Below are 15,780 nucleotides of genomic sequence, written 5' to 3'. Positions count from 1 at the left end.
GAACATAGGCTCCCGGGAAACTGCTACTTTTATAACGGAAAACTTTAGCCTGAAAAACTTTATAACGCGAGCGGAGCCGCGGGCAAAAGCTAGTATTATATAAATATGTTGTATTTGACGGTCTCTGTGGCGTAGTTGTACTGCATGCGCGGTACTACAGCGCTCTGAGGTCCAGGGTTCGAATCCCGGGTCGGGCAAAGTGATATTTGGGTTTTTCTGCTCAATATCAGCCTGGAGTCTGGAATTTGTGCCCGATATAGCGATAGGCTCGCCCCCATCACATCATGGGACGGAACACACTTGGCAAAAAGTGGGTGCATTGATTGCGCCTCTCCATACCCTTTCGGGGATAATTGCGTGATATTGTATGTTTGTACACACAAGTATTTTTGAAGAAAACGTAAGCCGTGATAATGTAATATAGACAGATAGAGTTACTTTTACTACTTACTACTTACTCCGTTGGCTCAGCGACCCAAAGTGAGTCTTGGTCTCCGAAACGAGAGTTCTCCAGTTGTCCTTATCCTGCGCCAGCTCTCGCCAGCCACTGGCTTGAAGTTGGTGCAGGTCAACTTCCACCATATCGCTCCAGTAGTATCTGGATCGCCCCATCGGTCGGCGACCTGTTGGTCGACTCAGATATGCACCTTTTTTATCCGATCTTCCCCCATGCGCTCAAGATGGCAAAGCTATTCAATTTTAATCACGCCGTAAATATCGGGCTGTACCACAAAATCTTCCACCTCAGTATTTTTCCGGATCCGTAACGTCCTATCCTCTTTTTTAATTGATCCCAAAACCTTACGCAGGACTTTACGCTCTGCCACGAGGAGCTTACTTTCTTCTTTAAAATTACTTTGTCATTTGTAATATTAAGATAGACATATAAGTAATAGCGTAACTAAATCGTAATGGAACCGTGGAAAATTAACTAAATGACACCCACTTAACAAAATGGGAATGTTTCGAATTCAGATTAAGCAAAGATAATTTAAAAGTGCATTATTGTGATTTAATTTTATAAATGCTTTTACTAAACTTTTAATATAAAGGCAATAAAATGAAATAAACGTTTAAAATGTGAACAATTTATTAATAAATTTATAATAATAATTGTAAAATAGCACACAATGCCACAATGATAATCCATTTTCGCGACGCACCACACACCGATTCGCCGCCTTGATGCAACTCCGCAAGGCTCTCACCTGTGAAATGAAAAATATGTGCTAACTACTTCTAGTTCATACAGCTATGAAATTGTAAATTGAGTTTACGATCATCAACTGCTGGATGTCCACTGCCCAATATGAAATGGACTTTATTAATATATATTTTAATAAAAGTATTTGTATTCACATGATATGCCTTTGTTCGTAAATGCAAAACTACGCATATGTAAGAATGTGTTCTAACTTTAAAAATTTATGTCTATACATAATTAACAAAAAACTAAACCGCCTTCAACAAATTTTAAAGACCTAAAAATAATTTAACAGAACACGTATATACATTATACAGGTTACCTATTTTGGAATCTCATCTTACTTCTTAATAGTATTATAAGTGCGAGTTTGTAAAAATGTTTGTTAGATGTAAACTCAGAAAAACTAAACTTTACTTCGTTCTAATAAACGGATACTTTATTTTAGCCAACAAATTTTAATAAATAAATTATAATATATATTTCTTCAATTTTAATCTCAATTACTACAACAGTCTTCGCGGCTGCATGTTAATTTATTTAATTAATCACTTTGATCCCTAATTTTATCTAATTACGATAATACGCGAGCAGGTAGTGACGTCAATTACCGTTTAATTCGGCCATTGGGAGAAATTGATCAAATTGCTTTCACGTGCGTTAGCCGAATATCGGGGACAATTGAGTGGGCTTCATTTTGATGAGTTTTTTGTTTAATTTTGTTCATTTTCTATTGTTCGAGTGACGCATTGGTTCTTATAATATGTTTACCTCCTAAATCTAAGGACTTCTTCCACTAGAGTTTACGCCATTAGTATTCCGCCCTTGTTTATTCATACTTTTAAAGCAAAATGCAGAAATGGTTTGGCTTATTTTTTACAACCAGCTGCCTGCAGCGAAGCTTTCTGGGTCCAGTCCTGAGCATATCCTATCAGAAAATTCCCCACAAATCATTCCTCGACGTAGTCCTAAAGCAAAAATAATATACCTTTGATAACGTGGAGAATGATGTGCGCAGGCGGCGGTGCGGGAGGTGGGGCGCGAGCCACGGTGCACGTGTACCGACCAGCATCGTCTCCTCGCACGCGAGCCACGCGGAGCACTGAACTAGCTCCATTTGAGCCAAATTCAGTGCGAACGCTGCATGGAAAGATTTGTGAAGTTTTTAAGTCTTGTAGGTATCAGAATTGTTGCAGACACTCAGATCCTCAATTAAATCGCCCGTAGCCACTAAGATTAGTAATTTTTTTTAACGTCAACAAAAATATCACATTTCTTCCTATCTCCAGGCTGTTCTCGTGTCATTCTTTACATGTAGATTTCAGTGTTTGAATACAGTGGGAAGCGCTTACGATTAAAAGTCTTTTTTATGTGTATTAGGCATGAAATTATTTAAAAATATCACTTTTCTCATCTCTTATTAGACAAGTTGGTTATAAGAGTTCTACTAAACTTACCATCAGAACGAATCAATTTGCGTGCTAACATAAAAATAAATTATGATCAACTAACCTGATACCTCCTCTGGTAGTATCGTCATTGAGCAGATCATCCTTCCTGTACCACAGCAGCGAGGGCCCTCCCTCCATCCGCAGTCCCTTCACCTCGCACCGCAGCGCCACCGTGCTGCCCAGCTCGCAAACTTGCTCTGACACTGCCGCTCCCGCACCATCCACTATTGCCACTGACACTTCTGTGAAATGTCATAGTGTTTCAGCATACTTTTGGAAGGACTGTCGTATGCGAGGGTCCGTCTGGGTAGATACCAGCATAATGTCGATTTCTACCACAAAGCAGCAAAGCGTGCACCATTGTGTTTCGGTTTGAAGGAAATTGTAACCAGTGTAATAACTGGGCATGCTGAGACTTAAGATGATAAGTCTCAGTGTGACAAACGTAATAAAGTGTCAACATTAGCGTAAATATAAGAAATCATTGTGTCACGTTTTGTAGTTCAAAGTTCTGTATGGTATTGCTACTGTTTATGGGTGGTTGTATCGATTACCAACAGGCGAGTGGCATACTTGCCCTATTGTACAACTGCAATAAAAATTGGTATAACTGGATGAGCAGGACTAGAAAAATGAATTGTAATTTGGTTGAGGTTATAAAACTTACTGTACAATGTACTCGTACATAGTGTAATCTAGTTTAAAAGAGATATAGTTTAAAATATCTTTAATTCCGGTGAAAAAACTTATACTGAGATATTCTCTTCGGAATAAAATTCTTTGTTAAAATCTCACTGTATTCTTAGTTCGTGAATGTTAATTTTATTTCAACTATTTAAATTTTTAGACACATCCTTACATTACAAATCAAAATGCCTCGCCGCGTCTGTCTAAACCCCATAAACTCAAAAAGTACAGAACGAATTTTGATGTTTGATATGAAAATAGGTCGTCATCCTGGGAGGGACATAGACTACTTTTCATCCCGCCAAATTATATAACGGGACTTTTATCCCAGAATAGTTCTTTCATGTCCTTGAGCAAAATCTAGTTGTACAATATAAGAATATTAAATAATTCCACTTAGGTAATAGGTATAGGATGAGTTTATACAAATTTTACGCAGAAATAAGAGAATGCCTTTTGCGTTTTTTATCTCAGTAACTATTTTCGAATATATTCATGATAGTAGCTGTCGAAGAAAACGTAATTTATCTGGAATGATTATCAACTTTAAAATTCTACGGACCAAGGATGTTTTTTCTAATTTATTGTTTCAGTAAAATTACATATCTATATGGCATTGATGTAGCTTGTAAAACAGTTCTATCGATTTATCTTTGTAATAATCTCAATTTAAGTTTCATTTTTTGTTACTTGTTTCCTATTACTCAAAACAGTAAGCGAATTTTAGATTAATTAACTTGTAACGTAGGATAAAATGTTAACAATCGAAATTCTAGTTTAAATTATGTGCAAGCACACAAGAGGACAGCAGATGATGAAGATAAAGAGACGAAGTATGTGTTTTGATCCATTCATTACTTGGTCGTGATCCGGCTCGAAGGACCACGTGGAAACAGTGGATCAAAAACCACACTCGTGATATATATGACAAAAAATAAGAGATATATTTGTTTGGATGACAATGTACAATTAACTAGTGTGCGCCTGCGACACGGGTTTGCAAGTAAATAACGCCGTCGGTCCTGATCGTTTACTCCTCGGTAGCCGATCCCTCTCACCCCCCTCATCTGCCGTCGTATTGTGTGCTTGCAAATATGATGATTTAGCTTTAAAATTACAAACACCGAAATTCTGCTACAGATAAAAGTGGTTTTATCCAGTGACGTCGTAACCGACATTACGTTTACAATCTTCAGTGTTATGGACTTCGAAAATCCTCAAAACTAAAACATTTAATTAATATATAGCTCATCCTATTTTTGTAGACTTACCAGGCACCCTAAGCGTGACCCTGGCAGTGCGCGGCGGATGGGCTGACAGCTGGCAGTCGTAATGGGCGGCATCAGAGGGACGGACCTCCTTCACTTCTAATCTCCAAATGTCAGGTGGTATGAAGCGCGCTGAATATCTAAATAATTAAAAAAATATATGTGTATATATACTGCCTTGGTGGCGTAGTACTGCATGCGCAGTATGACATCGCTGGGAGGTCCTGGGTTCAAATCCCGGGTCGGGCAAAGTGATATATGGGATATTCTGCTCAGTTGATACTGATATCCGGGCTGATGCCCGGAGTCCGGAATTTGTGCCCGATATGGCGATAGGCTCGCCCCCTATCATATCATGGGACGGAACACACTTGGCGAAAAGTGTGTGCCGCCCTGGTTGCGTCTATGCATACCCCTTCGGGGATAAATGCGTGATGGTGTGCGTGTGTGTGTGTGTGTATATATATATATGTATGTTCCTTATGGACTCCTTAAAGGCTGGAGTGATTTTAATAAAAAATTTAGGCAATACCCAGATAAATCCAGCATTTGATTGAATTTGACAGCGATTAAATCAACTACATTTTTTACTGTTTGGCAATTTTGTAGTCAGTATCGGCATCTGGCTATAAATTATAATTATGTTACCCATGCGAAGTCGGAGGTGTCGCCTGTTTTATATAAATAAGTCTCCAGTGACCAGATATTTGTTGTCAAGTTAATGAACGTACAAAAAAAACAAGGCCAAGAAATGTAGGTACCAAACATGCTCATAACCTAAACTCCGTATCCTAAGAATAAACCTGTTTTAGTAGTGGTCTGTTTCCTATATTAATTCTATGAGGTGACGTACATTTTGTTACTTAGTTCTCTTCAATTTTAAAATATTCAATAAACACTTGACTTTACTTACTATTCTACATTTAATCCATTTTCTCGCCAAGCTAAGAGTTTCGAATTAGCCTATTCATACGCAAGGGACCAACACGAGCCGTATAATCTACCGCGGCTCTTTGTTCAAAACTTTATGCATTTAAAGCTTACATCACCGAAACAACTTTCCGCAAACAACATTATCTTAACCTTGTCCCTAAAACGCTCTCGTGTCCTGTTCCACATTCGCCTTGAACTCTCGCAGTCTTGTTTTTTCTTTCAAGAATATCGCTCCAGAAAATAACATCGACTTTACAGGATAAAACTCATCGCAAAGTTCCTCAAGGGTGCCCCGTATAAGTATAATCCAAAACATTGGCTTTTACTCTTTGATACTTTTGCGTTTAACGTGGCTTATGTCCACCTGGTGTTCAAGTGCGAAGAAGTTTAATGTGTTTAGTTTAGAAATAATAGTGCTTAAGTTTACAATGTTTGCCAAAATTTCATATTATAAATGGAAGTGTGAAATCAGTAAATTTTCGACATAATTTTAAATGATGAAAATATTACTTAAGGGAACACGAAATTTAATTTACTTATATAGTAAATTTTGCATCGTTCGAGAAATATTAAAGTACTCTTCGTAATATCGTGAGATGAAAATACCGGTAGCAATATCGATGCACTATTTGAACTGATGCCAAATTATTCGGCATGAGGTATATTTACTACTTACCTGGAATCAGCGGTGTATTGCTGGGTACCAGTTGTGAGCAACTCCATTGGCTGTTCATCGTTTTTCCGTCGCACCCACGACACCTATGAGAAATATTTGGTTTCAGTAAATAAAAACTATTTAGAACTTTCTCAATGATCGGATAAAATCGATCGATGACATAAACAAATGAAAAATGACAATTCAGTTAATATAGTCGTTCAATTGTTTTACATTTATATTTCGGGCCATAATTTAATTAATGGACTTTTTATTTCACTGTTAAAAAGAGTCCAAAAATATTATAACCAAAAATATTCACAGTCAATATTTATTTATTAAATCGCAGCATGAATTAAAAACAGAAACATTTTTCGATTTCGAAATGCCTTCGGCCATAACCGATATCGGTTGCCGCATACCACTAAAAATCCACAATGTTATATGAATAAATCGGATTAAATTAAAACGGACAAGCGTGAAGATATACAATGTTTAATGGTTTTGTCCAAGGACTAAGATGTTTAAATAACGTTGGCACAAATTGAAAATGGCTATGAACATGGGATCCAAATTATTGTATAGGTAACTAAGTTTAAAATAAAATAGATCTTGAAATATATTTTTTTTTCCGTCTCAGTATTTGAAGTAGAGGTTAACTTTAGAAATAAATATTCGTCATAAGAAAACTTGGATATTATATTGATTTAAAGGTTTATTTAATTATGAATTATAAATGCGGGTTCCATAAATCAATTTTTTATTCACGGCACAGTGACTCCACTGCACCTGGTGATAAGTCGAGTGGGGTCCAATAAAATGTCAACTGACGAGAGATGATTACTCCCACCACAGTCGACATAATTACGCCGGTCTGTTGGAACCGGATATCCACAGACTAATCCCGAAATGCGACACACTTACGTGGGCCACTATGGCGGATTTTAACATCTTGTGTACGGTGGTAGCTATTCGGACGGATATATCCTACCACCAGCAACAATTAAATTACTAGTAATTTGAAACCTACTCATTACCAGTTTATCATGAAGTGCATCCACCTTGCAGTCCAGGTGTGCTGTAGAACCCACCAAGGCCTCCATCTCTGGTGCAGCTGCTGCATAGATACTGTTGCCGGTACCGGCTCTGAATGTATACAAAAATTAAGTGAGTCGTGCACTTTGACGTATATTTTATAAACACGAACATCCATATAAACTATTTGTTCAAAATCTGAACTAAAATGGCAACCAAAACTTCACTGTTATAACCTATTTATTCACTTGAACAACAAATAATTTTACTTATTTGACTAATATTTTTTATTCACATCCAGGTTAACACTTAGAGTTCTTATTTTATGAGTGCCACTCCGTACATAACCACATGCTGTCAATGTTGAAATCATAATAAAGTCAGATGTACGGATTGCAGTATAGTTGAGTCGAGCACAATGACTGTACGGAACGCCAGATGTAGTACGTAGTACATATAATATGTATATCGATGGTCGTGCACAATGAATCCGACATCAGTTCAATCGTGTCACCACACATTACGTGGATTTAGTAAGCAATGGTTATTGTTCACTAAGTTAATTATTACACGAAATCTCTAGCTTTATGCCAATATTATTTTGCATAAATGTGGTTTAGTTTACTTAATTTGATAAAGTGTAAAAGATTAAAAAAGGGCATAATAATTTATTTCTGTAACAAGAAATCTGTATTTGAAATATTTTCGTTGAGCTATTATCTTCTATGTGTTTTATTCGTAATTTCTTCTTGGCTAAGTAAAATCTTAATGAGCGGTAGTTGTTTCACAGACATTCGTTTTTATTTTGTTTATCACAAATCAAATTTGCAGACTTCCTTCAACAATTTTAGAAGTGCTTCAAAACTTTAGTTCTGGTTCGTTTACGGTTGTTTGTGCTACGACTGTTTCAAATTATTTCAAATACCGTAAAATTCTTTGGTACATCTCAATAATAGAAATCTAAGTATTTTGTTAAAGGAAATTTGCCTCAATCAAAACATCGTTTGAACTCCACTTTAAACTTTTGGTTTAACAAAGTAAATTATATAGAAAGTTGTTTGCTTTTTATTGTTCAAATAATTATTTCAATTTGCTGATAGAACAGTTTCTTTACCTTAAACAATGTTCGAAATTTTCAAACTCGCTTGGATGATCATTAAGGCTATTAATATTTTTCTCTTTGTTCCCTCCAAAATGCCTGTCATATTCTTTGAACCTATAGTCATTATTAGTCAATGCATCAGTTATTAATTCAGAAGATTGTAATCTTTGGATTTTTCTAATCCAAAATTTTTGAGAACGTTTCGGTTATTTTTTAGACATAAATCAATAGTTGTGGCTTTTGTAGCAGACATGTGACAATAATCCCTTAAAGCATTACCACCGAAAAAGTCAAATATTTTTTATTACCACTCCAATCATTTTGCGGGTAAAATATTTAATACGCTTAAAACCTAATTGATTGAAATATGTTTACATGAAATTAATATCAAAATGGACTCGCATGGATACAAAAACAGATATTGTTTGAAATATTTTTCACTGTTGATTTTATGTTACAGCGATCTAAAATATTACACAAGTAAAATATTACTTGTGAAATAAAATTGTTTAAATGAAATACGATAAAATTTGATAAGAAAAATTCGAGAAAAAATAATGTAAATACATTTATACATATCAAAACATTGATCCATTAATCATTGAATGAAACAAACAATGCTTCTGAGGCTGATTACATTATCCAATAGCAAAGTATCACTATCCGTCTTGTTGGAGGAATTGGATTAAGGGTGCTGTATCCGTCTATGTAATACAATACAATTCATTAAGAAACATGGCTGGCTAATCTACACTGAAGTGTGGTGTAGTTATTGAAATAATATAGTTTAACGCGTGAGAAAAGACAACGACTGTAAAACAATAATAATAGGGTACCGGACTCATTTTTGTTCTTAACAATTATCAAATATTTACATAATATAAATTATAACACCAAAGAAATTATTAAAATCCAGTGAAAAATCAACAAGTTATAAGCATTTGAATTTCGGTGGAAGGGGTAATTAACAAGAAACAGAAAAGAGACCAAAATATCCACATGTGACGTCATCGGGAATTACGACGCGTGCGAAAGAAAGAGATGAAACGATATCCCTACATCGCGCCCACTTCCGCACATTACAATATTTTAAATATGAATTACTCGCTCATTTTTTAACCAATTTTTATGCTGTTTTCGCAGAAGTGCTTCTTTTTCGTATTTAAAGCCATTACACATAGAATAATGTACAAAATCAAGCATAGGCCGGTCCCCTATTATGGATATATATTTACTACGCAATAGATCTGGCGTTCCGTACACTCGTTGTGTTCAAGTCAACTGTACTGCAATCCGTACACCTGCCTAGTATGATTTCATCATTGATAGCGTGTGTTTATGTACGGAGTGGCCCTTATATTATATAAGAACTCGAGTATAAGTGTAAACCTGGATGTGTATGAAATATATATGTCAATATTTGTTGTTAAAGTGACTAAATAGTTATAATAGTGACGTTTTGGTTTTCAGTTTAGTTCAGATTTTGAACTAATCGTTTATTTGGACATTCCTGTCTATAGAATATACGTCAATAATACTCTAATTATAAGTTTTTGTATATTATACTAAGTACCTATAGTTATGTATCGTTACTGTTGTAAACTCTTATCAGCTCTAGTATAAGCCTCTGTGGTTTGATAGATGCTATTATTGTGTAATTATTGTATTTTTTTGTAAACAATAAATAAAAAAAAAGTACAATAAATAATAGTTGATTTTAATAATCGTTTTCTAACGTCGAAGTTTCTATCCTGGTCAAAAAAGTATCTACCCTATTCTTGATATCTCTACCCTACCCAATATATTAACTTGGCTTCCTAAAAATAACTAAATATGCATTAAGGGACTTGCCCTTACGTGAATGATTATGCTAACTTCGCACGTCGCGGAGAGATAAATATGGCGATTCAATTTTGATGACATTGCGTCGTTTAATGATAGCAATTTTAATATTTTAATATTATTTTAATTTAAAATGTAGCACGCGTCATATCCGCACAATACTACAAAGTGATAAAAAAAATATAAAAGTGAAATTGAGATTTTTGGTGAAAATATCCGTTAATCACGTATGATTTTTGGCACAATGTTACCAATGGTAAGCACAAGCATATGGTTCCATTAAGTAATGCAATTTCAAAATGATCCTGTATAATAAAACATAGATCATGTAGAATACATGTTTATACAGAACAAGGAAATGAGAAAATACATTCCAAATTAAGATGGACGTTAGCTAGTCCATTTGATGATAAACATTGAGCACTGATTAAAAGTTTGCAAAGAACTTTGTTTACTTTTATGGGAGACATCACATTGTATCGCTCTGTTATGAAAAAACTTTGTTGGCAATTGCTTTTTCACTCCCAAAAACTTTGGGAACCACTAGCAAAGTTATTATCGTACAATATTAGCGTAATGAACTGCAACCCGTGGAGAAATTGTACAAATTTCCTCATTATGATAAATTACGAGTCGTTTCAAACTGTTATTGAACTCTGGTATCGTTTCTCCTTCAATACAAATTAAACAACCATGCAGAGATAATTATATTATATTTAGATTTCATTCTCTTGCTTCTGCATTATGAATATTCGAATGAAATTTTAATTCATACACAGAAATATCTAGAAAATTTAAGTTTTGCTTTGAAAACTATCACGCCTCAATTACTTACTTCTCATTTCTATGCTGATGTGTATTGGTATATGTGTCGAAAATATAATTAAGGAGCGGTGCACTGGACCCGGTTTCTCCTGGTTTCTTCCTCCTTTCCATCACCACTGGCGTAACACTTGCCATGTTTGTCGCAGTGGTCGCTTCACCATTAGCATCACTAGGCGTGGTGTCCACTACCCTTACAACGTTTACGACACGCCGCCTTCTATTCCTCTTGTTATCTTCATTCACAATTACGTTAGCACCGTTTAACAAACTTCCATTATTTACATCAGCCCCAACATCATTAATATTCAGACAACATTCAACACGATTCTTAACCGTTGGATTGGGATTCTCGAAATTGTTGTAAGAGTTAAAACTATGTATTGGATTAAGACTTGAGTAATTAAAGTTTTCAAGTTTAGTTTGATTATGTAAATCTTGGTTGTGTAACATTTGGTACAGTTTGTTTATAGTAGGCAGGGCGTCGGTGTTTTGAAAATTGTTGGTCTCATTCAAAGCACTCGACGTGGCGTCGGCGTCGGTGCCTGAAAATGAAAATGTAAATGTTAAAGTCGATAAACGGCGGCACAGTGCGACCCGTTTTAGTTTCTTGGAAAATTGGATGCCGCTAAACCACTCACAGGAAATCAAAACGAGGCTGTGAGTGTTTACGTACTGGTGGAACTTTCGGTGTTATTTTAAGTTGTTTTAGTTCTTTAGTATAGAAAGAAATTTTTACTTCATAAAACTTCCCGAAAAAGAAGTAACAAAAAATAAGGTATAGGAGAATGGTTGAGTGATTATATTTTTTAAGAAATAAATTTACACACCTATAATCCTAATGTATTTATTGAACCGTTAATATTCAAATCCGCATCACCAGAGAATACAATTCGTTTCCGCTTCGACAATGCACGCGAAAGTACACAAATCTCGTTCAAATGCTTACACAAGTAACAAGTACAGCAATTTAAACATTTCCACGTCTCCTATTGTATACAATACAATAGATATTGACTAGCTGGCGCGCAAACTTAGTATATTGTACCGTATGTAGTCACCATAAGTAATGTCAACTGGTTAATTGGGAATCATTGGACTAGATCAACTATTAATCTATAGCTTAGACCATCATTGATGGCAGTCGTAGATAGCATTGTTACGTAGTTACATGACCTGTCTATGAAACGACGTAAATGCTATTTAATGATATGAGAAATTGCGGAATGTCGACATTTGAGTGTTTTAGAAGTAAGTTCAGAAACTTCTTAAAACATTTATTTATTTGGACAACTAACAAAACATATACGATATATATTTGTAGCATGAAACGATAAGTGATTGGAATTTAGATGACATTTGGGTTACCAAATATATGAGACATATATCTGAATGAACATATTAAAACTTATATTCTTAAAGAGGCCTTTCTAGTCGACAAAGTCATGCACAAAACCTAATGTGTGATAAAACAGAGATATTTATCATGGCAAGCTTCTCTGCTGCAATTTCTCATGATTATATAACGCTTATACATGCACAGCACAGTGAAAAATCTAGATTTACATAAAATTGCTTGAATTAAAACATTATGCCATTTAGAAACACAAGTTTAAAGCCCGCTAGTACTTGTTATTAAATTTGCGAGCGCGTTATGAAAATATTTTGAAATGTACCGTTCAACGGACCCTTTCGAAACGCTTTAAGAAAATGCAAACAGAATAAACAATTTTAAAATATGTTTTAAGAGGGATTCATGGTGGGTTGGGTTTAAATGTAAACAAAAGAACATCGTTTTTGCTATTTTAACCTTTCATTAACGTTTGCTCATGTTTTTGTCCCATAAAATGTTGAGAGAAAATTATTTGGCTGAAATTGGTATAATGAATAGATAAATTGGTACACAAAAACAAATATCCTTTGATTAGATCTATAGGATTAATGAACAAGGTAGCGATGGAAGTCATGTCATATATAATTAATTAGCAGATCTTATCTTACTTCTTACTAATATGATAAATGCGAAAGACTCTTAAAATTTTTGGATGATCGTTAGAACGAAACTATGGTATAGTTGAATGTATTTTGATGAAATTTGGCACACGGATAGATCATGTCCTAGATTAACACAAAGGTTATTATTATCCCGGTATTTCTCTCCCATAGGAAATAATGGATTTTTAAATCTAATTATGTAAATAGATGGCGCTAGTTTCTTACTTATAGCACTATAAATCGCTAGTGTTTTAGATACTTATGTAGCGGGAAAAGCTTTTCTCGTGGGCCAAGCCACGAGCAACACTTGGTCATAAATATAAATGGACATTGGATATAATACTCTAGATATAATATTATATAAATCTTAAATAACCAATATACATAATGAACAGCTATAACAAGAAAAGTAAATTTAAAAAAAGAACGACTAAACACTAAAGACTACGTTGAAAATAAGAATAAAGAGCTTATTACTAGGACCGTAGAGGCTGACGTTGATAACATAATTATATAAATGTAATTTTATGATTGTCATGAAACTGTACGTTTACGTGAAATTGAACGAGATAAAATGTATAAACGACTTGCTTATAAACGGTTTTTAAAGTGCTAAAACTCGGTAAAACCATTTAAAAAAAAGATTAATTGTAGTGATAAAGGTTTATGAATAAGTTGATGTTCCTTTTAGATTAAGTAATACGATTATTACTAATATTATACCTTAATATTGTAGGTATAAAATTATAACAAACGTTGCTCGCGTAAAAGACTTTTTCTAAAGCCGAAGAGTCACATGTTAGTGTGATGTTAATCCAAAAACATATGAGAGTGCCCATTTTCATCGAAATTCGTTCAGCCGGTTCTGCGTTTAGGTATTTCTATCTTCACAAAAATACTCTTTTATAACTTACTAGCTGTTGCTCGCGACTTCGTCCACGTGAAAGAGTATTCCGGGATAAAAGTCCTGCTATATATTTTTCCCGGGATATAAAGTAGCCTATAACCTTCCCAAGGTCTTGAACTATCACCATAGCAAATTTCATAAAAATCTGTTGAGTAGATTTTAAGAATAACCATAACAAACAGATAGAAAAGGGGATTTTGTTTTATAATATGTATAGAAGTAAAATTCTTGGCTAAATAATGCATTATTAATTAAAACTGGACATCTCTATAAAACAGAACTTGTTAAGACATGCGTAGGCGACACGGCACACCAAAGCTGAAATGGAGAGCAAAATTAAACTGTCACAAGAAAGATTTATCCAAGACCCTCAGTAATGGAAGAAAAGCTCTCTGTAGAGTACGCTAAAATGACAAAGGATAATAATATTTAATTAAAAAGCAAAGTACGATTGCATGTACCTCTGCAAGGCAGTGCGGTGAGTGCGGCGAGCAAGAGCGCCGCGGCTGCCGGCGCGCGCATCTCTGCTACATTATTACTCTGGAACAAACATAAGTAAAGCATTATTAGAGCAAAGTGACAGCAGATCAACTTGTAAAGCTTATGTGCTCATTTTTTAATAATAAAAAAGTAATTTTTAAAATCGGTTCGGTAGTTACACAGGTTAGGTTTACAAACCTAAAAACTTTTTTCTATGTTATTAATATAGATATTATAACTAAATACAATATTCTATAGACATGTTATACATATCAACTAATATTAATTATCATGATCCCTACTTTATATTACACTAGCTTTTTCTCACGGCTCTGCCCGCGTGAAAATGTCCCGGATAACATTTACCGGTATAATATTCCCGCTTTATATTTTTCCGGAATATAAATTAGCCAATGTCCTTCCCAGGGACACAAACTATCCCCATATCAGATTTCATCAAAATTGGATAGTTTTTGAGTTGAATTCTTTAATTCGAATCTGAGATTAACGCTTTAAACAGTCTTCAGCTTTATATAATATAATAGTATAGAATTACAGATAAGCTGCAATACTTTCAAACATAAAAAAGTGCGGACTGCTTGAAGGCAAAAGTAGGTATATAATGCGGTGTACCGAGACGTTTTCTCGCAGATAACGGATTCAAAAATCCCAATTGACTTAAAAGCCGCTACACTTGACTCCAACACATTTCTATAACACATTTTTACTAGCATATTATGAATATGATTCGTACGCGTCTGCCTACCCTTTTGGGAATAAACGTGACAACTGACGTCTCTACATGTTCTGAACAATTGGATTTTATTCTGTCATTCGTAATAAATTTATTTTCAGATGCGATTTCAAGGTGTGACATGTAGCTTTAGATGGCTCGATGTATTTTTATTTACTTCTAGATTATTTATCTTCGAATTTAGTTGTGTTTTGCACGCTTTAAAGGCGTCGCGCAGACGCTGTACTCTTAGATTTTAATAATACGTTATCACACAATTACAACACTTCACAGTATTTACTAAGGAGTTATGATTGCTTCGAATAAATTGCTTACATAAAAACTGGTAAACAGCGGCGATAGCCTAGTTGGGTGTGGAACAGACTGCCAAGACGAATGTCCGCAGGTTTAAATCCCATGGGCACACACCTCTGACTTTTCTAAAATCATGTGTGTATTCTTTGTGAATTTATCGTTCGCTTTAACGGTGAAGGAAAACATCGTGAGGAAACCTGCACATCTGAGAAGTTATCTATAGGAATTTCGAAGGTGTGTGAAGTCTACCAACCCGCACTAGGCCAGCGTGGTGGACTAAGACCTAATCCCTCTCAGTAGTAAAGGAGGCCCGTGCTCAGCAGTGGGCAAGTTTATAATACAGGGTTGATA

At 34.9% G+C, this 15,780-nt stretch overlaps 1 protein-coding gene across 1 annotated transcript; it reads right to left on the bottom strand.

Annotated features, from left to right (window-relative positions):
- Nucleotides 1-467: 467 nt before the first annotated feature.
- Nucleotides 468-14,434, bottom strand: LOC115443069. The gene is made up of 9 exons (XM_037439573.1): nucleotides 14,363-14,434; nucleotides 11,013-11,544; nucleotides 7,236-7,344; nucleotides 6,220-6,302; nucleotides 4,614-4,750; nucleotides 2,717-2,897; nucleotides 2,193-2,344; nucleotides 1,135-1,208; nucleotides 468-623 (listed from the first exon to the last, which is right to left on the bottom strand). The coding sequence occupies exons 1-9, from the start codon at nucleotides 14,421-14,423 to the stop codon at nucleotides 468-470; spliced, it is 1,485 nt and encodes a 494-aa protein (XP_037295470.1). The 5' UTR covers nucleotides 14,424-14,434.
- Nucleotides 14,435-15,780: the final 1,346 nt, after the last annotated feature.

The sequence above is a fragment of the Manduca sexta genome, chromosome 17 (assembly GCF_014839805.1).
Source record: "Manduca sexta isolate Smith_Timp_Sample1 chromosome 17, JHU_Msex_v1.0, whole genome shotgun sequence".
Lineage (NCBI taxonomy): Eukaryota > Metazoa > Arthropoda > Insecta > Lepidoptera > Sphingidae > Manduca > Manduca sexta.
Note: the sequence above shows the minus strand (reverse complement) of the source record. Positions and strands in the feature narration are given on the sequence as shown.